General features: G+C 34.9%; 1 protein-coding gene across 1 annotated transcript in view; it reads left to right on the top strand.

Annotated features, from left to right (window-relative positions):
- Nucleotides 1–24871, top strand: part of LOC149779143 (uncharacterized) — a 58485-nt gene extending 33614 nt beyond the window's left edge. Inside the window, exons 3-6 of the mRNA XM_089938568.1 lie at nt 19657–19800; nt 20985–21100; nt 22288–22399; nt 24607–24871. Coding sequence (XP_089794694.1) covers nt 19668–19800; nt 20985–21100; nt 22288–22399; nt 24607–24740 — 495 coding nt within the window. The 5' untranslated portion in view covers nt 19657–19667 and the 3' untranslated portion in view covers nt 24741–24871. The remainder of the gene's footprint in view (nt 1–19656; nt 19801–20984; nt 21101–22287; nt 22400–24606) is intronic.
- Nucleotides 24872–25085: the final 214 nt, after the last annotated feature.

Genomic DNA, 25085 nt, shown 5'->3' with positions numbered 1-25085 from the left:
AAATATAAAACAATTAGGAGCTGTAAATACTATGGCCAAAATGTAATTAAATAACCATGAAGAATACGGGACTAATGTTTATGTAGGGTGTATCGTGTTAACCCTTCCCTAAAAAACTCTAACCCAGCAGTTAATATTTAGGAACCAACTGCCTATAAGTATCTTTCCAGCACTTTAAAGGAATGCAAAGTTGCTGCTGAATGGCGCTAAGGCATTCATTGGATTATTGGTCTATAATGACATCTAACCGATCTGCATGAGACAAAAACAGACACCACAATTCCATCTTTTTTTTTTTTTGTTGCATTGTATGAATGTTTCAAATTTGACAAGTTGATAGAAAGATTAAAGTGTTTACATCGCTTTCTTTACGTTTTAATATATCCAAAGCTTATGAATAAGAAACTAGCTACGAATAATAACTAACCTAGGCAAAATATATTTGACTGAGTGTTAAGAATACGAGTCTATTGTAAGTTTGGTTATTCCACGGCAAATAAACTTTGCCATAGTAGTTATTAAATATATGACAGTGACCTTTAATTACATTTCCAGCACATTGGATGAGTGGAATACTAACGCTGAGTGTCGTTAAGTCATACATTGGATTAGGGAGTACAAATGACACGTTTCCCTAAGCGATTTGCGTGAAACATATACAGACACCAAACATTAATACTACCAGTAAGTGATAAATTAATTGCTTATTAGATGGTTACTGTTATGAACTGTACCAACTTTGTATTTCACTATTAGTTATAACAAACTAAAAAATAAAATATAACATGCTTTCAAAGATACATTCCAATTCTATTCATTCCATCCTCTATTATCAACGGCCAATAAACGACTGTTATAATTGAATAAATCTGAATGCGGAGTCTGAATAATACTACTTTTTCTAATTAGTTATGAAATATGTAATTGGACTGAAAAACTCAACGTTAATTTTGTTGATTCACAAGACAGCAGCTTTGGCGAATAATAATGGTAGTTCACCTTTATCTTTTTAAGAACGAGACTAATCCATTATACGTAGACACTGGTATTTTCTTTATATTTTTCTCAAACTCTGAAAATGAGTGTGACCGTCACTTGTACGTATGCAGAGATTATTTTGCTGCTGGTACGATGTATAATTTTTCAAACTCGGGAGCAAATTCTGTTGGCTTTTTTTAAGACATTGGCAGCGTAGAAACGAATACAAACTCGAACTAAATTTTCTCCGTTTATCACTTTTGAGGCATTGCTATAGGTACACACACAAACACAAAAATAGACAAGAAGGTAAGAAGATCCCATATAGATTAGTTCGATATTCTCAGTCGCGCCACAGTGATTTAATCATATACGGAGCTGAATTGTTTTCCTTGTCGGATTTTGTGTCAAGTGTCATTTGTTAAGCAGTGTTTCCCTTTAGGCACATTTGTTCATCAGAGACGCACGCTGTAGATAACTGAAGCACACGTTTTTTTTTTGTTTTTTTTTTGTTCTTTTTTGCCGTGTTTTTTTAACATAGTACCAATTTATAGTTGCAACTTGTTGAAATTCCTTTTCTGAAAACATCACACCCTTTTTATAGCTACAACTTATAGCAAATCCTAATCTTTTGTAAAACGCTAGAATCTATTTATGGTCTCATATTTTAGTAAAATCCTATGGAAAAAAAAAAAACAGAATATATTCATAGTTTTATCTTTTAGTAACATCCTATGGAAAAGTCTAGGTTTATATTTATAGCCTCGATATTTCTGGCTTCAATGACGTCACGGTCCTAGACACTAGGGAATAATTGGCAATAGGGTTGCAAGTGACTGACCTCAATCGGTTGATTACTAAGAGTGTTGCAAGTAGCTGACCTGAATATATACTATTGTAGGTGGGTAGGTGAAATGAATTTAATAAGGACAAAGGGAGTTTTATAGGGACTAACAAAAACATAAAAACACACACACACTCACACAAACACACACACACACACAAACACACACACACACACATTCCAAACAAAATGTGTTAGCTGAAAATGTAAACACAGTAGATGCAATTTCACAAGATAGAATATGCCATACACCACAAAAAAGGCTATCCATAACATAAACTATAACATTTAACACCCCGTAAACACACTGTCCCAAAAGTCTTGCCTTTTAGCTTAGAATGTAAACGACGACGATGAAAACTCACAACGCGATAAATAATATCCATCACAACACTGTGCTCTCCAGCATATCATACTCACTATCCAATAGGCATGTATTCGCTTAGAATGTAAGAGAAGAGAAGGAAACCTATTTTAAAAAAATATACTATCTCGTACTACGTTTGTTAGATTTCTTCTCCTTCTCTTACATACTAAGCTAACAAATGGCGTTTTGGATAGTCTGCATAAGGAGATGTTGGATGTTATATAAGGTATGTGAGAGAATTTGGATGGGATTTCATCTTGTTCTCTTAAAGTCTAAGCTAAAAATGGCCGCTAGTGATTTTGTGTGTATGGGATGTTGAATAGAGTATGGATGTTGTATGATTTAGTGGTGTGATGGATGGTGTTTTTGTGGTGTAAGGGATAGTATATTTTGTGAGATTTCATATCATTAACGCGTACCTGCTAAATATTGGCATCACGGTGGAATTAACACTCATCAAGATGGTGGATCAGGTTTTGCTCACAGATCAGCAACAAAAAGAGTTGTACGATCGAGGCACGATCCATATCGTCTACGAAATAGTACTCATCATAAAACACAACACGTACTATTCAATCTTAGAACATCTTTCAAACTCATTCACACCACCAACGTGTAAACGGGGAACGAGCACGGATCGTTGCGATGTACGCAGTACACTGCGGCAGTCGTCATCACAGCGGGGTCGAAGATCAACCGCCTTTTCATATATTGTTTTGCATTCGGAACCGCCTTTGTACATCAAATAGATTCAGCGTTAATAAATGTGGTAGTCGGGTGGATCAGAGCAATGGGGGGTGGGGGTATGTTATTGTCAAACGTAACCTATTATGATGAAATATCATATATTGTGCTCGTAGCCGCCTTTTCTACATATTTGTTCTCGGAACCACCCTTTGAGATTCTACTAGAATGTCAAAGTATCACTCATGGGTCGATACTGCTTTGTACTATCCATATATTTTGTTGAACAGAATTGTAGGTAAAGACAGAAAAGTAGCTCACAAATGTCTTACTTCGAAAACGTTTTCGTTTAGTATTGTGAATGCCAAGGCAGATATCGTTTTGATGAGTTATTGATCCTCAGAAAGTTTGAATATTTATCATGGTTATATTTTCCCTTTTCTATACCTTTCATATTCAGTCGTTCGTCCCCTTTTACTCCAGTGATAGTGACAATTGATAACAAATAACACTGTAAAGTAAACGTTACAAGAGTAACAAATCCACCAGAGTGAATCCGACTAGTCACTAATAGTACATATTTCGAAATTTCAAATGGGTCACTTTAAAACCATGCAATAAATTATTAATACAATCATTTCGTAATATCGTAGTAGAGGTAATAACTTGAGGAAGACATTGTTCATGAAATAAGGACACTAGACAACATGTACACTTAAATACTCGAACAAAAAACAAAGCCTTACAGTAACTGATCTAAGCGACAAAACTACAAACAGAAAGATAAATACTAAGTGTAGCTAATTGGACAAGTAGGGTCTAGGGAGGGGCGAGAAACAAGTGAGTTGCAATGGCACAGCTTTGCCTTTTGAAGTTTTACATTTGCTAGCATGTATGCCCTTTGCAGACTGCTAATTAAAGGAAAACGTTCCATACCAGGAATATGTAATTTAAATAAACACCGGAAAAGAAGGAAGAAAATATTAAAAGTGTCTTTCCAATGTCTCTTAACCTTTGCTGGATTGTAATTGTCGCTAACGATACTAGACTTTTTTAATATACGTAGCTTAGCTTTACATTGTTTTACACTATGTTTAAAATAATCACCGTTAACGTATATCAACGTTATTCAGTTGAAACGTAGAGTCGCAAGAGGTAAAGATAGGTCGAGAAATTATGTTGAATACGGAACCCAAACATTTTACAAATCTCTTTAATTTATGTTCTAACATGTTTTACATTCATTTATTTTTCACATCATGGTTAGGATATCTAAATTTAAGAAATTCTTTTTCGTGTATATTTGTTAGCACCTTGAATTCATATGCCGATAACAAAGGATTGAAAAAAGTACACGTGTGAATAGCATATGCTGATAGATGTGCAAATGAGAAGAAAAGGAAGGGTTACATTTCATATACAGTTAGAAGAAAATAGTGTGTGTGTGTGTGTGTGTGTGTGTGACAGTACAATATGTGCAGGACTCTTTAAATTTTCATCTAAACTTCATATTGCAAACACTATTCGGGGTGCTTTATATTTGGGGCTACACGAACCGCACCATTATGAAAAGCAGGTGTCTAATCATTAGAGACGAGTGCCTCTATGTCTTTTTAGATAAGAGTGTTAAGGAAACCTCTCAGCTATATTATTAGTGCTCAAAATATCGGATAGCTCGACGGTCGGGGCCCCTCTAATTTTAGATTGGGCCCGTCCTGTATTTTAAGTTAGATTCCCGTCGGGCTGGTCGAAAAAAAAAGTATTTGCCTGAAGAAACTTTGATGACGCTGATAAAATGTGTAAATGTATTGTCAAGATGTTGACATAACCTGCCATAACCCGGCGCAATCTCAATCAGATCACCTCACTCCTCTGTGAAATTGAGATCTGATTTTAATCCGATTGAAGCATAGCTTGTCATGCTATTATTACCATTTTGTACTCCCAATCTCCCTGACATGGTTGTGCTTCTAGAAAATACAATTTCCAGTAATCTTTCAAAAAAAAAAGAAACAAGCAACAAAACATCACTTTCAGTATATGCCCGTTATGTGTAGCAAGCAGGGCCGGCGCCAGACCCAGCCAAACTATCTGGCGCCCTAGGCAAGGTTAGATTTTGGGGCCCCCCCCCCCCGGAAAATATCAATTTCAAAATTTATAAACAATAATTTTTTTTTTTTAAAAATGCGCCCCCTGAAATCAGCGCCCTAGGCGGCTGCCTAGTTTGCCTATATGGTAGCGCCAGCCCTGGTAGCATGTATAAACGGTAAACAGTCCTGATTGGAGCTAATGTAAAAAATATCCCTTGGGCAGTTTAATTAGCAGCATTGAAAAGCAAAGAGGTCAGGTATAAACCAACATTTTACGTATTACTTAAGTGGCTGACAATAGCAAGTGAGTTGTATTTGAATGCTCCAGTAGGCCAGCCCATTGTGCTCATTTGTGTAGGTATGATCAAGAAATGGAACAACCTATTATAGGTAAATCAAAGATGCTAGATGCGTGTACAGGAACCAGGGACAATAAGGGGGTGGGGGGACAACCGGGGATATATCCCCAGGGCTCTGGTCCGTAAGTGGGCCCGGGCCAAACAACACTTTTAAATTTAATAAAAGAAACATTTTCTTTGAACAAGAACTAGGAGAGGCCCGGGTGTTTCTTACACCAGGGTCCGTGATCGCTGTCTACGGCCCTGACAGAAAACAAAAGTTATTACACATTATTGCCTTGAATAGGAATGTTTAAGCCATATGTATTATATTTATGACTAGTTTGTGAACAGCGGCAACGTTTCTTTGAAGCGGGGTTTCACTGCATATAAAAATGAAAAGCACGGTTCTTTCAGTTCTCTGAACCGTTCCGCCTCGGATGCGGGAGGTTGTGGGTTCAATCCCCGGCTGAGCTTTACCAAAGAATCATACAAGTGGTACTAAGAGCTTCCTCGCTTCGCGCTCAGCATTAAGAGGTTAGTGTTAGGTTGGTCAGGATAATGTGACTGGGTGGGACATCATGCCACGTGTTTGCGGCATCACTATAAAACTGTCACACTGAGACATTGTAGCGATATGACTGAAAAATTTTTAAAACTACGTTAAGAAAATATCCAACCAAATACAAATTCAGTTGTCGGTATAGTGTTCAAGTGTAATTCATTTATGAAGCCGATTTAGATTAGCTATCAGCAAAGCCAAACAAAAATAAGTTTCACAACTCTTGGTTGATGGAGTTTCGCTTTGTGAGGCACCCCAGCGTAGTGATGAACACCAATGACATTTGCATCACCTTCAAACCCCTTTGGACCCTTTTGAACTTATGATCGAATTGTAGCTATTGCAACATTGTGTGACAATGTTAGAAAAGAGAAAATTTTGGGCACGTGCAAATTGGAGTACGGGCTTGTGAAATTCTGTTCATTGCATGTGAGTTTATTTAAGTCACCAGCCCGGGGCTTGTGTCTAAAACAGATATCATTGAGCACTGTATATTTTAGTCATTATTACCACTCCTTCTTCAAATCGGTGACATACATCAAATTAATCTTTGATTTTCTTGCAAAATCTCTGAACTCATGCAATGCTTGATGAACTGATACGATTTGTAATCTGGTGAATCAGTACAAATTTCGTGATTCAAACGTGACTGAGAAGCTAAAATGTCAATATGTATTGTTTATTCGTCAAATATCTTTAAAAAATTTAATAAATATTCACCTTATCATGTCTGCAGGAGAAAATGCGAGACTGCACATGACATTGATTATGTTATATATATATATATATATATATATATATATATATATATATATATATATACGGGTAAACAACGCATATAAAAATGGAACATGACTCGAAAATAAAATGTATAAAGGTAAAACAGTTGATTTTAATACAAATGTCTGCTAGACTTACAACATTGTGACATGACTATATATTTTACCTACATGTTGCCTCGTGAATTTTTCTCAAACGCAGTCTTTTGTCTGATTTCATTACGGTTCTTATAACTACCATAAAATTGTCCCAATGTTTGTGCAAAATACCGATAATTATGATGATGTCATTATGTCAAAGGATATTCAGTTCCAAAATGTCTACCACGTGTATGGGTATGGTGGAGGTATCTATAACATCTCCATTTGATATTCACGGAGTGTTGTATAATAACAATTAATATTATCATAATCTATAATGTAGTTAAGATAACATTAGTATGATGTTTAATGTGCAGAGTATCAGGTACAGAAGACAATTTAGGAAAGCTGTTCAAAGCTATGGATTTTAAGTTTTTATAAATGGGAACTAAAAGCGGATTAAATTGAACTGCAAATTGCCATATCTGAACTACAGATGAGATATGTCAGTAACGATTCAAACTCTAATGCATAGTGTTTAAAAGTATGGATATGTACATTAGCTTTCTTTCTCTTAACAGTCTTATCAACAAGCAGAAAATACCAGAATAATATAAACAATAATAAAATAGCTTTTGTTGTTGTTTTTCTAAAGGCGCGAGGTTTTCTACGTCTTATAGGACATGAGTTATACATATAACCCAGCACATGAAAGCCATGAATAGAGATAAAATACCAACACATATAACGACAGTGATTGGTACAATATCACGGACACTTGTAAATAATTTCTGGTGGTTAAACAAAATATACAGAGCAGTGACACTATCAATACAGATCAACAAACGTTTCAAATTGTAAAACAGATATGTCAATCATAGGCTTTTGTGACGATATAAGTGAAGTTTTCAAAATGATATCATCCAAGGACAGAAATATTTTATATGCTTGAATTATGTAATCTATAAATGAAGACATGATTAATGCTGAGTCAGTATATAGATGTATTGCTAAGTATTATACAGTTTCTAAAGTCTTCGATCTACGTGATACATCACACCTCTCTAGAATGCAAAACAATTACATGCTATATAAATTACGAACATTCTAGTGCTCCCTTAAGCAAAACTAATTTTTCCATGCGTGGACATCAAACAATTGGCAGCAGAGAAGGTGAACCGTTGTTTTGCTGAAACGCCATTTTTGAAAAATAAAGCTTCCTACGAAAATGAAAAATATAAGTGTAATAACGCCAAATCCACACCTCTAACTCATCAGAGAGATTCTCTAATTAAGTTAATTTATTTTGCTACCTTATCTTTGTCGCTTGTGTTTTTCTAAATTTGCATGTGTGTTTTGTTTACCCACCAGACATTTCATTGAGATCGCACCCTCTCTTCTGCTATACTTATATCATTATTATATCAACCAAATATTTTATCAAGATCTACACGATATCTTGTTCTGGGATCGTGTAAATGTATTGTTATAAATCCGTGTGGAACAGCCTGTGCTTTTGAAAAGAAGTTTTTAAACTTAACTATGTCCATGTCTCCACTACACCAGGTTTGATCAATATTTCGCAGAGTATGTGTATCGACTCCGTCAGACACAACTAAACTATTACAATTATTTCTTATGACTTTAGGTATTTGTACATATCGCTGAGTAACATAAATCACATCATTTTTTTGTGTGCCTTCCACGGGAAAATATTCTTGCTGGATTTCTTTGTTTGTCAAGCATAACATCATCATACACAAATAAATTATTCATAAATCCACCTAATTCGCCTACGGATGGTGCTTCATCAATATCAGTTATAAAATTAATAATGGCATCGCCATCTTCATTTAACAATTTGCATTAAAATATGTACATCATAACACCGCTGATTATCAACTGACTGTGCTACTAAATATAGTTTATCCCACTTTAACCATAGCTTTATCAGATTAAGTAATAATTGCGTTTTTCCAGACCCAGATGGTCTTATTGAATTCACTAATGCTGAAATATGTTTTACTGGCTCTTGTTTTCGTTTCGCTGAGAAATCAATAAAATCCATGCTGTAGAAATAAAATAAATAATATGACTCTATACTGTGTTCGATGTAGAGCATCCACCCCCACAAGTGGATTAACAACAATCATCACAAAAAATAAAAAGCGTGCACTTACAAGTAAATGTGTAAAATGTGGTACAAATAGATATAAATTTATTTCTAATTTTTTATTTAAAAAATGGTGTTGATATCGCTACTTCATAAGGGCAAAAACCAGTTGCTCCATTTGCTAAATATCCAGGGGAAAAAATTCTTCCTGGATATAATTATTGTGGTCCTGGAAACCGATATGATATTCCACTTGATAAACAAGATCAACCGAGACCTGGAGAGTATCCTATAAAATATTGATCGATCATGATGCAGCTTATAAAGTAAAGACCTGCAACGACGACATATTGCAGACGTAAAACTTATTCATGCATTAAATTCTAGAAAATAACAAAAAAAATCTTTCCGATAATCATTAGCTAATTGGTTGGTAAGATCTGCGATTAAAGGTAAATTTTTACTCGGAACCGGTAATTAATCAACCGATTATTATAAAATAATGAAATCGATTTATAATAACCCAAGGGGTAGAGCAGCGAATAGTAAACTCGCTAATGCAGGAAATGTTGCACGTTATATTGCTGCAAAATGGTTAGCACGACAGGCAATTAGGCAAATTTATTTACCACCACCTAAAATTATTCAGCATGCACATTTGATGTCAACAATCCAAATGAAATTCATCAAGCAAATATTTTATGTTTACCACATGATACTATTAAAATTGGATGACGGCAATCATGTACGTATATATACGCGTTAACAGTCGTTAACGTTGCAAGTAGACATAAGGAAGCATAACCATTATCAAATAAAACATCAACTCAAGTTTCTTCTGTTATTGAACGAATTTATCAACGAGAACTCTTACGATGGCCACAACTATTACAAGTTGATCATGGCAAAGAATTTCTTGGTCCCGTGTCATCTCTGATGAAAAACGATTAATCTCAAAATCAGACCAGGACATACTGCAACTCATCGTGATAAGGCAATTTTTAAACGATTTAACTGAGTTTTCGAAACTTTCTACGAAGATTTAAAACATACTTACGTGAGCGTCATAGTCAACTCGTAGCGAGGATAATTTAGTATCTACTGTATTATAGTTAGTGTCTACATAATTTGTTTTGTTGCGGTATCTTAATCAGATGTAGGATCCCTTAAAACAACTAATTTATTTCCATTCATGCTGAGTTCACCTGTCATTCTACTCACCGGTCGGTCGTGAACGATTAGCAACAACTTTTGCAATTTCATTTCTAATAGTTGCGATTGATATATCTGAGTCTCTGATTCTACGGCCGTCCGCAAATATTGGAATATTATCCGTAGTAGCACCGCTAACTCTACGAACTATGTCATTTCATTTGAAATTACTCGTCTTTAAAACACCGTATTTATCCTAAGGAAAAAAACCATCATCTCGGTCAACTACAGAGAGGTTCATAATATCGGCGAGTTCAACTTTAGTCGTGTTATTTGAAAAATCAATATCATCTTTTTTTCCTGTCTTTGATAGAAGGAGATCTTTCGTAACTATCAACCGTTATAATTTAAGATCTGTTTAAAACGATTAACGGCTACTTGTATACTCGTGCACGACTTTATGAGGTGGTACTGTTGATGATGATATAGCATTTAATACACTAATTACTTCACGACCACATACTGGCGAATCAGTTAGTGTTTCTGTTGGTAATGATGAATACCAAAATTAAATATTCTTGCGCGTATTTTAAAAATTCTATTGGCTGAGGAAGCCTGTATGAATCAAAATAAATAGAAGGCGTATGCAACCCAATGAGTACCAGGCCCAGAACTATAATCAAGATTAATAATTCCTGTTTAAATATTATTTGCTTTTTTGGCAATTGATGACGCATAAAATCTCCTTCTAAACATTTTTACATTTAATTTTTTAGCAGTATCTATTAAATCATAATTTTACATAGGACGGATTAATTAATTGTTCCTGGAAGTCACAGACCTTTTCCATATCGATAGTGGGTTCCTGGTAATCTTAGACCCCTCTCCCTTTTTGTATTCTCCCTCCTGTTATTTTTTCGGCTAACATTTGACCAGAATATCCAGCACTACCACTTAAAACACTATTTGCAGCTGTTTTTGCAATGGTTCGAGCTTCAGCGGCTATTAACGCCGGTAAAGCTGTAAAAAGTGGAAATATACCATCTGTTTAAATTGAACTTTTAATAGCGTCGGCAGAAAGATTAACTCCTATTCATGACTGTTTGAAATGATTACATTTACGTTCAGTCGGCGATAATTTATTCGGACCAATTGCGATTTCTTTTTTTGTAGCGCCAATTTTATTCCATAATTCTTTGCTGAATTTGATTGAAGCTTTTTAATATGACCAGGAGTCAGACTGACAATAAATGATGGTATGACGTTTATAAATATCGTAAGTGATTTAATTGCACGTTTGCTACTGGAGCTTCAATACCACTCATTCGTCCACCAACACCTTCAAGTAACATTGATTTTTCGCTGAGTATAACAGCGATTGGTCAGCAATTAACACCAACAGCTGGGTTTACACGAGCTGGAAGGTGAATATCGACAACAGAATGTCTAGATAAATCAAGATGTTCCAGAGGAAAGTAATAAATTGGATACATATTTTTACAATCCAACTGTGATATTTGCAAACTGGTATCTATATTTTGATCTACGTAGTTATTTTCAAAACTTAAAGTTATATATTCAGATGGTTCTTCATTTATCCGTAAAGAAATTCCTCTAACATCAAAATCGTTAAATGTCATATGACTACTTTCTTCATTATCTAATCGTTGAGCGTTTTGTAAAGTGCTAAATTAAAATTATATATTCAGATAGTTCTTTATGTTCATTTATCCGTAAAGAAACTTCATTAACATCGAAATCGTCAAATATAACATGACTACGTTCTTTACTATGTAATCGTTCAGCGTTTTGTAAAGCGCTAAATATATTCCTTGGCGCAGAAACACCTTGTTGTGACGCAATATGTAATATAAATTACCCAGCAATATTACTCTAAATGCTATATGCGGTCATTGTTAACCATGATAATAATGATTTACCACCTGAATCCATAAAATAAAGTAAAAATTTGTTCTTAAGCAATTGATGGAGTCATTACTGGTATCCACAAGTTTAAATAATATTACTTTACCAGCAGCAACAGCGGCTGGTCGCCAAATGGCAACAATATCTTTACCTTTCTTAAAAGTAGAACTGTATGTTTCGCTCCAAAGATAACTTTTCTGACATTTCAACAGAATCCAAAAATGTGTAATAATGGAATCGCGTTTGTAAATCTTCCACGACAATCTTTCAACATCGATTTACGTATAGCAAATCCTACTTTGTAATTTGGTTCGGTGTTAATAATCATGTTTTCAGCATCAATGTCAGTAATGCCTACATTGTTTCTTGGTCGTCTTATATCATACTGTCACTTTCAGGATGATCTGTGTTATTTTTAGCGAACATCATTGACGGTCCAGCTGATCTTGCTAAATCTTTATCGTTGTAGCAGCATCAACATCTTTTTGAATTTTTTCAATGTTTTTTTTTTCGTCAATCATGTACGTAACGCTGTCAAACAACGCCAAAAACAAACAGTAATAACAAAACCAACTATGGCTGTAGTTATATATGCTGTATTAAGAGGAACATTTGTTACAAGATCTCCTTCTACTTCAATAAATGCTTCAGCAGGTAAACAATATCTACTTGTATCTTAAACTTGCAATTCGATTCGACCACGCTGATTTGATACACTTGCGTCATAAGAATAAAACTGATAATCGCGTATGGTTTCATCTGTAAGAATTGGTGCATCCATATCGAACGCTGGACTGGATACGTTTAACATCTTATTATAACTATCTTCTCTAAATTCACTTCCTGAAATAAAACTTGTATTTGTCGGCATAATTTCATTAGTCAACTTTATAGGAACAACTTCATTAACAGCCAATCCTGCTAGTTTTTCATTTGCAGCTTGATTTATTATTTTACTGATATTTGCAGGCATAACATCAGTACTGGGTAATTGTACTGGTTGTGTTTTTCTTCGTACTAATCGAGCTAATATTTCTTTGACCGATGAAAATGCTTTAACATCAACATTACCAATAGCACTAATGCCTTTATTACGAAGAGCCTCAATAGCCTTCATCCCTAATTGTTTTGCAATCGGTATTGCTTTTGGAGCTATTCTCTTAAATGAACCGATAACGATATCAACGAGTCCATCTCCGTAAATCGCTTTGTAAACTGGGAATCGTGAGTTTACTAATCTATTACATGTCCACGTTTGAGCAGTGTGTATAATCATTTTTAAATTACACGCTGATTAATTAATTGTTTTCAGTCGCTGTGATCATCATCAACATGATAAATGTTACGATCTATAACATCGCTTCTAAACAATCTTTGACAAATATCAGATATCTCAGTAATAATTTCTGGAATTATTTCCTGCGCGGTTTTCTCTGATCAGAATTTTTAATCTATCTACGTCAGAAAGAGCATTGTTCGGACAAGCAATAAAACCACCTCCTTGAGTAGAAAAACCACTTCTTTGAGTAGAAAACCACTTCCAGTTGCACTTTCTTCCTCACTTGTTGTTTTATCCGCTTTTTTCTTCCACAACCTTATGAGGTGATCTTTCTAGCTTTGTTTTTTAAGCTGCTGCTTCATTTCTTCTTCCTTTTGTCCTTTATCTTGTATTGTCTTTTATTAATATACTCATCTATTTAATTCTCAAAGACCTCAAAATTATAAATATCTCCTCCAATCAGCAGCCTTTAGAGTATTAATATACTTGAGTTTTACATACTTATCTCTGTCATAATATCCAAACGCGGCAATTTGTTTTGGTCTTTGACTGCAGCAATACCTTCAGGCGTAATTTTATCCATAATTTTAGTTCTGAACCTTGTGTTTGGGGAGGATGCTGGGGTGGTGGTTGAGCTGCTACAGACGGCCAACAATATCAATAGGTTTTATTTCAAGAGCTTTTTGAGTCGCCTCAGTTGCTGTAACAACTTTCTTTGTTGGTTTGACAATTGGTTTAAATAATTGTTCTGAACCTTCTGCAAATTCAACTTAATATTCTGGACGTTCTTGTAGTTTTCGTCTAACAGAATCACGAACAGGAAGAAATTTCTTTCTTGATTCTAATCTTTCTCGAGCTATTCTAGCAGTATAAGACGCCATAGTTGGTGTCATTATTGATCTAATAATGATTTAATTATGGTAGCAGAGAGGGTGCGACCTCAATAAAACGTCCGGTGGGTAAACGAAAACACACATACAAATTTAGAGAAACACTAACGACAAAAGTAAAATAACAAAATAAACTAACCCTATTAGGTAAACTCTCGGTAAAGTAAGAGGTTATGGTTTGGCATTAGTGACCTTATATTTTCATTTTGGTAGGAAGCTTTATTTTTCAAAAATAACGTTTCAGTAAAAGGTCTGTTCAGCCTCGCTGCTGCTCAATAACGAAGGACTTGAATGCTTAAATATAACAGGTTCAACAAGAATTATATCATATTAAGTCAGCACAGCAATGGGTGAATGGACACGTAACCTCATTTGAAACTACGATTCAGACCGATCTCCAAACATAAAAGTGTAAGATGTTCAGACACAAACAATCATTATAACAGCCAACAGAAATAAGAAATTACCGTACAGGTGATAATTGATGTCTAAAATGTCTACATTGCAAACGACAATACCTTCCTCTCAGAAATACCAAACAGTTGCAACAGCAATAAGCATACACTCACGTTCATCCCAACAGACAAGTCTGCTGCTAACGTCATCAACTGGGTCTCAGACAAGTCAGACAAATGTGTTAACACAGACTCCAAAAGCTCACACGACTGAGACATAATATTCAGCAGTCCTTCAACATAGGGATATATTTGCAATACTTTCCATAATATAACTGTGGAAATTACAAACCACAAAAACACGAATCTAATAATTGACTCCTCCATATTAAGACATAGGATCATGCAGACCTTTACATACAGAAAAAAAATTCACTCAGTCAGACATACATACATGTATACATACATACATGCATGCATCATGCATGCACGCACGCACGCACGCACGCACGCACACACACACACACACACACATACATACATACATACATACATACATACATAAATACATACATACATACGTACGTACTTACATACATACATACATAGTATTTGTAAAAATATATCCGCAAACTAATATGGAACAATTACCAGAATTACAAATAATACTGTAATTAATATGTTAAATATGATTTGCATGGTAACTCGTCAGGGCTAAAAGGAAATATTTTTTACAATATACGTCTTGACAACTTTAACGGACCATTGATATTTGAAGACAAGTGCCGAATTATTACTATAACTCTGGACAACATTCATAATTAAATTGAAAGTGTAAAACTTCGACATATGGCTTTTTATCCTCTTACTCTTTACAATTATTTCCAGTATAATTTACAAAACGGGATCTTTTCTACAGAAATTTTAATAGCAAACAATTTTCTATCAATAATACAGGAATAATAGCATAATTTAAATCAGGCTTTAAAATACTCGAACGTATAATACATTTACATCCGGGGCCCCGAGTGGCCGAGTAGTCGAAAGCGCTCACCGTTCCTGATCACTGCCATATCACCTCTGCGTGGGTTCGAGTCCAAGGCTCGGCTAGCGTGAGTACGTGGGAAAGCCTGCCAGTAGCTTCTCGTGGGTCGGTGGTTCTTCCCTGGGTTTTCCAGGGTTTTTCCTCCGCCAGTTATACTGGCCGCCATGTATAGCCTATCCTGTGCTAAAATGGCGTTAAATCCTAGAACAACAGCAACAACAACATTTACATCCTTAAAATTTACTAATGTCCTGTTTGATCATCAATTACAAATTTTAAAGTTACAATCTTTCAAATGCAATTATTGCAGTCTTTAAAATTAGAATTGTCGTAGTCTGTCCTTATCGTGCTAGCTATCTTTATTAGAAATTTTTAAGGACTTTGCTTTGGTTTTATCATTGTAAAATGTTGCTTGTTAATTAGATACAGTACCCTGTAGAGCGTGAATACTCTCTCAACATAACCGTTCTTAAATCGAATAAGTTTTGTACTCGATATAGCATTCTGGACCATCTTTACAATGTGGTGTTCTTTAAGTTAGACCAGACACGGGTGATATTCTGTAATATTGGCAAGGGTTTTATAATAAAGTCATCAGTGTACTTATATGCTTCCTCTTGGTAATGTAATAGTTTACATTCCCTTGATCTCTTAAGATACTTTTATTCTAAGCAATTTCTAACAGTAGCTCTAAACCCTAGGTAGTTGTTGTTGATGTTGGGTTTGACGCCATTTTTCAGCACACGATGGGCTATGCATGGCGGCCAGTATTAATGGTGGAGGAAGAACCCCGGGAAGAACCACCGACCCACGAGAAGCTACTGGCAAGCTTTCTGACATACCTACATTGACCGAATCCTAGACCCGAACTCACGCAGACAGATGTGAGATGGCAGTGATCCGTAACGGAGAGCGGTTTAGACCACTCTGCCACTCGGGGCCCATGAACCCTAGGTAGAAGATGACCCTTCTTTGTCCATATATATGCCTTCTTTGTCGATTTTTCTTTGCACTGGCTTTGTATTTTTTATCATGTTCACTAACATTTTTAATTCATATTTAGCTAAATTAAAAATTTGGAACAATGTAGGTGTCGTCGACTAGCATTCCAGGCAAATCTTAAATGTTCCTATCTCAATTCCACTTTGTTGAAAGTATCACCAAGTACGGAAGATATGCAGGTTATTGGACACTCGCAACATTGGGCTAGATGCGTATTCAACTATGTTTGCGAGGACGTTATATGGTGACGTTTCCCACGCGGTATGTAAAAAACAAGGATCATATCCAAATACAATAAAGTATACAAAATAAATCGAGGCATGTGAAATGAGTTGGTTATTGGCTATTTCAAGAGCTGTGTGGATTGTGTCCGATGAACCAATCCCATTTCCCACTTCAGTGTACACTACCTTATAGTAGATGAATATGTAGTGTGTATGTTGATTCGATTGTCGTATACGTTGTCATCTAAAATGTACGACTCGAGTGAGATGACTTAGCTTCAGCTGACGCATTTAAAAAAACGTGTGCTGACGATAACTTTTTATAAGGGCTCATACATTTAACCTTTTACTCTGTTGACATAATAAATAGGGAAACTTTAAAATAGTTGTCATAGAGGACATATAAACATAAAACACAATGACTCAGAAACGAGAAAATAGTCAGTAGATCAGAAATAAATTAAGTAAATTTCAAACAGAAAACAACAATTCCCTAAACATCTTGGGATTATTGATGGTTTTACAACGGAATACAAGTACTTAGCTCATTAGCATAGTTAGGAAAGAACTTATAAATAATTAGTCTTTCCTGTTTTCGTAAATCGATGTTTTTCGAAACGTTGGATTTGGAGAAAGAATGAGAGAGGGGAAACTCGTGAGATTGCAAAGTGTACACTAGAATAGTCAATGACACATTCATTGGTGTAACGTCTATCATGGGGTAGGGGTACCTTGTGTTTTGAATTTTTGGTTAGACCCATATTTTTTTAAAACCATGGAAATACCACATTAGGCCAAATTCAGAGCATGTCTAATCGAGAAGCGATTCAGCCATTCATTCCTAACGAAACAATCGACTTATATTGGCCTTACTATATGTAACAATATGGCTCATATTGGCCTTAATAGATGTAACAATATGACTACTATTGACCTTAAAAGATGTAACGATATGACGCGTATTGGCCTTGATGTAACAGTCATATGTTGATGTCGGAATGTCACTCAAAAGACGAACTGGAACGTCGTGACCCAAGTTTATGTATGTCCCTCCAACCCTCTAACCCCAGCCTCTCTCTCTCTCTCTCTCTCTCTCTCTCTCTCTCTTATTTTAGATAGATAGATAGATAGATGATATTTTTGCCCTCGTACACCTTCGTGTAATTAGAACATATTTTAGATATATTTAGCTGTATTTATCGCGGGGGGGGGAAGTACCAAAATTATTATATTACCGTTTTATACTCGTGTGATCAAATGAAATTCAAAAGAGACCAGAAATATCAGATTGCAGGAAATAGTCATGAAGGTAGGGGAACTTAAATACTGTGAGAATAGTAATACCAAAATACTGTCTAGTAGATGGTCATATTACGATTCACATTCCATTAATCACAATATACGAGGTAGAGAACCCTTATGTTTGTTCATATTTTGTTCGTAATCACAGACTTGTTTTATCCAACAATTTTGTCTTACAATAAGAGGTTTGTTGAACGGGCACATGCAACAATACTATCCAAATAATTTTGGACAATAAATTCGTAGTACGTACTTCATTGTGACCTCTTTGTTACTTGCTCTATTTTTAATCAAAGACTTAAACTTGTTTTACAAATATATTTGTATGAGGATTAACACTTGAATAAATATTTTAGTAATTGCTCCAATTAATTGAAGTAAATCTGATCAAAGCGTAATATACGCTGTTAAAGCTACTAGAGTTGCTGGACGTATACAAGTATAAGAAACACCGATGACCACATACTGTGTGTTAGGAAATTAAAATTATATACTGTAAAATACTGTAAAATATTGATTACACTTGTCTTAGATGTTGGTATAACTCGTCGTCAGATCGAAAATAGACTGGAAATAGTTGGTGTGTAAAAGCATGCAATTTATAAACGGAAAGAAAACATATATTCTGAGATGTAATTTATAAACGAAACGAAACTTTGTATCCTACATATCATTATTCAGACACCGGGTTATAAAAATAGTTTTCATTTGATGTTCACTTTATTATCATCTCAAGCATTTGAAACAAATACATAATATTTATTGCCAATTAACTACACAGCTAGAGCACAGTGCATGGAGACTGGACATATAAATTAAAATATGTGCGTAATTGCTCTAGAATACGTACCAAGGCTACTTATTTTTTATCTGAGAAGGTCAATGAATTTCAGTGTTTAAATATAGTACTCTGCGCTTGATTTATGCTGTACTTTAGTAAGTGATTCATTGAGGTAACGATGATTTCGCGGCTTGAGGAACAGAAACCTTAAATTCGTCATTCTATCATATGACCATCAGATCAGAGTTTATCGATATCTGATTGGGACTATAAAAGAAATCCGAATCGTTTCTTCCTCTGTGATGTTAAAATCGTGTTAACAAGCAGTCAAGATATTCGGGACCTGAGAAAAGGTGAAATTCATATTTATTCTTGTTATAATGCATTCTCTGCATTCCATCCTTATATCCTTATCTAGCTTTTGAAAACGTAGTTAATGGTCAGCAAGAGAGATATCCTTACGAAGCATACTTTTGGGTAGTTTGGACCAGAAGCTCGAAATTCAAAATCTTCTATCTTACAGTCACTTATTTATTCCACAAATCTAATTACTATCACTTACTTTTACATCAGCATTATTTATTTGTACCTTACAGATTTCCTTTAAGTTTTAAATTTTATAGGCAATACTCATTTGTTTAATATTATTTTAATTTAATTTTGTTCACATCCATTGTCATTCATTATCTAGTATACTTTAAAATTGATGCCTACGACTATATTTGCTATAAAGATGATTTTATGTATACACAGTTTCAACTCTTCATGCTTTACAATATACTCCAGATGTCCTAATCGATTAAATCGAATATTTGTTTCTTAAGGTGTTTGCATCATGGAGACACAAGTAATCTTCGCAAAGTGTCTATTGGTACTATTGATGACTTTACACGAGACCTCATGCTGTCTATGCAGAGGGGGAATGCTCAAATGGGAGGATATCATGTGTCCAGATCGTGATAAAACAGGTTGGTAAAAATATAATAATCTTCGGGAATTCACGTTTTTACACGAATAGGAAACGCAAGAAGTGGCTCTGAGAATAATACAATTACTCTTCTCCTTGTTCTAATTACATAGACCCCATAACGATACTGCCAATCATCAAGACAACTACTTCTATATCATCTACTTCTACCGTTAAAATAAATATTTTTCCAAACAAAGGTCTTCTTATTCTGCTCAGTGTTCTGATAGGAGGATGGAATTGGTGTATTGATGTCGTTTATCTGTTCCATATTATACTATTAATATGCAAACTGGTGACTTTCAAAACACGGAACCAGTTTATAATCTTGGAGAGGGTTTATATAGTGAATTTTATGAGTGGTCTGCGACATTTTAGGTAGAGCTAGATTTGAGTGCGCGTGGTAATCAATAACATTCTGACACATGGACAGTCAGGACATGCGCTGTACAGTTTGTATTGCTTATCAAGGAGTTACTATAGGGTGGGATGTTTACACTTGCATATGCCGTTCTGGGTGCGGTACTGTTTTCTGATTATTATATCAGATATCCAGGAAAATAGCATTTTTAAAGTTTGGAAACGGGTTCAGTGGAAAGAATGATTCGAATCTTGTCTCTCGTTATTATTAATTGCATATCATGTGTCGAAATATGTTTTCCTTCAATGATTCATTCCAAATGTGGATAACGTTCAGTTCAATCGAAAAATTCACGTCACGTCAGCACAAAGCATGTCCATCCCATTACAGAAGTAAGGTATCTTACCTGTAATTTACAACAGAAACTAGTCCGGCCATTGCCACTTTCATTTAATCATAATACACATTAGCCATGTCTTTGTACTTGCAAAAAGGCGGAGAACAAAAGTAAGAATTGTGGAGATTAAGGTACTGGTAACGTAGATAAATTGTCGACGAAACAAATTAGTACTACTATAATTATTATTTTCCTTGCATTCAATTAAAGGCATATATGACCAATGAGAAAGTTTGATAAATTCGACATTAATAAATATATTATTTTTTCAGTTTTAATGCTGTTATTATTATTGTTGTTGTTGTTGTAGGGTTTGAAGACATACATACATACATACATACATACATACTCAGAATTATTGAAGGCAAATTAGAAAATCTGAAAGTGGAGTTTCGTCGCTATACAAAAAAATTGTTCTATACAATAGTCGCCGAAGGAACAGTGATAGGTGAACATCTAACGGAGATATTACGCAATCGTGGTGACCCTGAAGATTTGGCTTTTTGCGGAGGTTACACGATGCATCTGGAAAAAATATTTAAAGTAAGTACATCTGACTATGATACATCTTTAAAACCAATCCCGTCACGTAAGCTTTATAGCTGAGTTCTGAATGATTAAAGAAAATGGCAATTTATTACTTAAACAACCATCCAATACTTCATGGGTGGAGATTAACCTTAGAATATTTAAGTGAGTAGATGAACAAAATGGGGGATTAACTGCTTATTAACAGTGTTAACTCAATGCCCTGTGTCATAACTGTTTATCTATTTTGCATTTAATTTTAATAATTGTTCTCTTAAGGGTCCTTTTTTTAATGAAACTTTTATACCAAAGTCTTATTATTGCGTTTGCACTCTAAGGATGAGTCAAGCGTACGTTCTTTTTCCAAAGCTAAATCCATATAAACATGAAATGATCCAACGAGAACATTGGTACTGTTAAAAGTTCAGATGGTAGATATAGGGAGATGTATTTTTTCCATGTTTTTCTTTGCACTGCTAGAATGCTTCAAATTTACCAAATTGATTTAAATGCTGAAGTGTTTACATAGATTCTTTGCGATTTAATATATCCATATCATAAGAATAAGAAACAAATCTACTTACTGTAAATAATCGAGGCCAAAGGTTATCGACTGAGTGCCAAGGTTACGGGTCTATTATTCAAGTAGCGTAAACGCTCCTTGAAAGTACAGTCATTCCTTGCCAAACAAAATATGACCCAGTAGTTATTGAGCATGAAACAATGACCTTTAGATACATTTCCAGCTCATTGGATAACTGCAAATTCTATTGTTGAACGGCGTTAAAGCGTATATTATATTAAGGGGCGCAAATGACACGTGTCGCTTACTTATCTGCATGAAATAAATACAGACACCACCCATTAACAGTACCAGTAACGTTGATAATCGAACCAGAATTGCTTGCTTATTAGATGGATAATGTTATGAACTGCAGGAAGCTTATGTATTTCTCTGTTAGTTACTACAACAAACAAACGCGTTCAAAGATGCATTAAGAATCTATACAGTCCATCCTGTATTATCAACGGACAGTAAACTACTGTTATAATTGAAGAAATCTGAATACGGAATCTAAACAATGCTACTTCTTCTAACAAATTATGAAATATGTAATAGGACTGAAAATCTCAAACTTAATTTTGTTGATTCACAAGCAGCAATGGCGAAGAGTAATAGTAATTCACCATTATCTTTTCAGAATGGCTCCAATCCATTAGGCGTACGTAATGGTACTTTCTTTGTGGTGTTGCCCAACTCTGAAACTGATTGTGGCCGTCCTTTGTTCGGAGGCCAAACTTATATCGTTTCTGGTAAGATGTATAACTTTGCAAATTCAAGAGCAACCTCATTTCACTTTTTGCGTCCTTGGCAACGTAGAAACGGTTACAAAGACGACAGTTTTGAAGTACTACTTTGTGCACGCGTACACAGGCACAAAACTTTCTAACTCTTTAGAGTAGATTCACCTTGATTTAATCATATACGTATCTGATTTCTTTGTGGTCATATTTCGTGTTGTTTGTTATTTTTGCAAGCTGTTTATTATCATGATAGAGAACTTTACGAACTGGAAACATTGGCAACATGTTTTGTACCTACGTGGCTACTAAATTTCAGTTTCGAGAACAACAAACTTGCAGAACAGAATGCGTCATATAGCTTCCCGTATTGTGAATTTGATTGTATTTAGTCCAAAAAGACGATATATGTTGGTAGTAAAATATAGATGTTAAAGGCGTTAAACATGCAAGATTTACTAGTATTCCAGTTTAGTGAAATTTATTACGTTCATGTGAACAACAATATGTTCATCTGCTGTGAAATATTCATTTGAAAAATACCATCTTTACGAGAGAAAGGCTTGTCCCTGCCAACAATGCTTAACATGCCAGAAAAGTATGTAGCTAAGTTCATTTAGGAATTTTGCTTCCTGATTCAGTCACACATAAATTACGGACTGCATTGTTTTGCATGCATACCTATACAAGTCTAATCCTTCTATCTTCATTGCACTTAGCATTTGATAATCGAATCTACACAACATTAAGGAAAGCAGGGTCAATCAGAGGGGTCAGATTTGCGATATTTAATACCATTCTCAGGTGGGAAAAATCATTGTGAAAAACGTCAGTCTACAAACCATACTCAGAAGAATAAAACAGTTTGTCATGTCTTCCTTTGAGGTGACAAATATCCACAAATCAAGAGTAGTTGTTTACAGGTGTTTCCTTTTTTTTAAATAAATGTTGATTAAGACATGAATTTTGCTAAGATATGTATAGTTGTCCTGAAGATAATGTGACTATGAGTATTTATTTATTTGTCTCAAAATTCAGTCATTAATCTCATAACATTCATGTACAATTGTTAAAACACACACACGCATACACATATACATGTTTAAACAGCAAATCGTTAGAAATAAATTAATAACCTAGCGCTTACATTAGTAGAAAAGTAGTCAATAAAGAATGATAATTAAGCCCCAATGCTTGCACTTTTAATATATGTATATAATAATAATAATAACGACTTTGTATAGCGCCTAATCTTTAGAAGCTCTAAGCGCGTTACAACATTAGACAACACTTATAAGAAAAGAAACATAATAATATTATTCCAGAAACAAGCAACATGAAATTAGAAAAACATTAAAAAATAAAAAACATGCTGAGAATATTTCAGGTAGGAAACATTATTAGGTCTTTAAATTTGTTCTTGCTGTCGAAATAAGTGAGTTTTGAGAGCCCTCTTGAATGTCATCACTGTGTCTTTGTGTCTAAGTTCAGTGGGCAATTCATTCCACGTTGCTGGACCCTGGTATGCAAAAGAACGCTGTCAATATGACTTTGTTTTCATAGTGGGAATAATGAGTATACGATTGTCGGAAGAGGAGCGTAAGTATCTTGCTGGTGTGTACACAGGGGTGAGGTCAGATAGGTATGTTGGACTAGAGTCTGACAGTGAAATGTAGCACAGAGAACAAATTTTGTGTTTGATTCTGGATGGAATGGATAGCCAGTGTAGGGTACAGATCAGCGGGGAGGTGTGCTCTGATCGTGGTACTCTAAGTATGATCCGAGCAACTGTGTTTTGAACTTTTTGAAGATTCTGCAGTAGATATTGAGATGAATCAGACAGAACTGAGTTACAATAGTCCAGTCTTGAAAGTACTAATGAACACACAAGTGTTTTAGTGGCATCAACTGATGGCACCAGGTGTATGTCTCGTTTATTGAATAATAAATGAGTACATTTTACAAACATGATACGTAATGAAATTCTAATAAGAAACAAATAGCTGATTTAGTGATAACATTCGCCTCAATATCAGGATGTAATTCTGAACAGATACTTCAAGCACGTGACAATGACATATATAAACACATAACATCAAGCTCAATATACGAAACAATTGCAAATTTATTGACAGATAAATTGATAGATAGATAAATAGATAGATAGATAGATAGATAACTAAAGACAACAATCGGTATAGCATTATTTTCTGTTTTAGGTATCGTGGGTCAGGACGGTGTACTTTACAGCAATACGTGTCAGTATATAGCATTTTCCACTGACGTCTCTTTCTGTTCACCGGAAATGGATATTCTAATGGGTCGAAAGGAACTCAACTGTCGAAGTTATTAAGTGCTGTTTATCAAGACGATACTTTGACTGGATGCAATTGCATTTGTACCATACATAATAAAATCACTGATTTATTTCTAATGTATCATATTAATGACTTAGAACAATTGTAATACATTTTTATGTTTCAATTACTTCTTGCTGGTTCCTTATTTCGCCTTTTATGGATTTTCGCCCTTCTCCGGCTAAAATGGTCAAAAGAGAGAGAGAGAGAGAGAGAGAGAGAGACCTTTGGACATTTTAATATTTAATTTATAATAATCGGATTTTAGGACCTTATAATAGGTTTAAGAAACAAAAACAACCAAGCGTTAATGACAGTACGCGTGCCCCGTAACCAAGACA

Source organism: Sinohyriopsis cumingii, chromosome 17 (genome assembly GCF_028554795.1).
Source record: "Sinohyriopsis cumingii isolate HCF-2022 chromosome 17, ASM2855479v2, whole genome shotgun sequence".
In the NCBI taxonomy this organism is placed as follows: Eukaryota; Metazoa; Mollusca; class Bivalvia; order Unionida; family Unionidae; genus Sinohyriopsis; species Sinohyriopsis cumingii.
The sequence above is the reverse complement of the archived record's forward strand: the minus strand, read 5'-3'. Positions and strand labels throughout refer to the sequence as shown.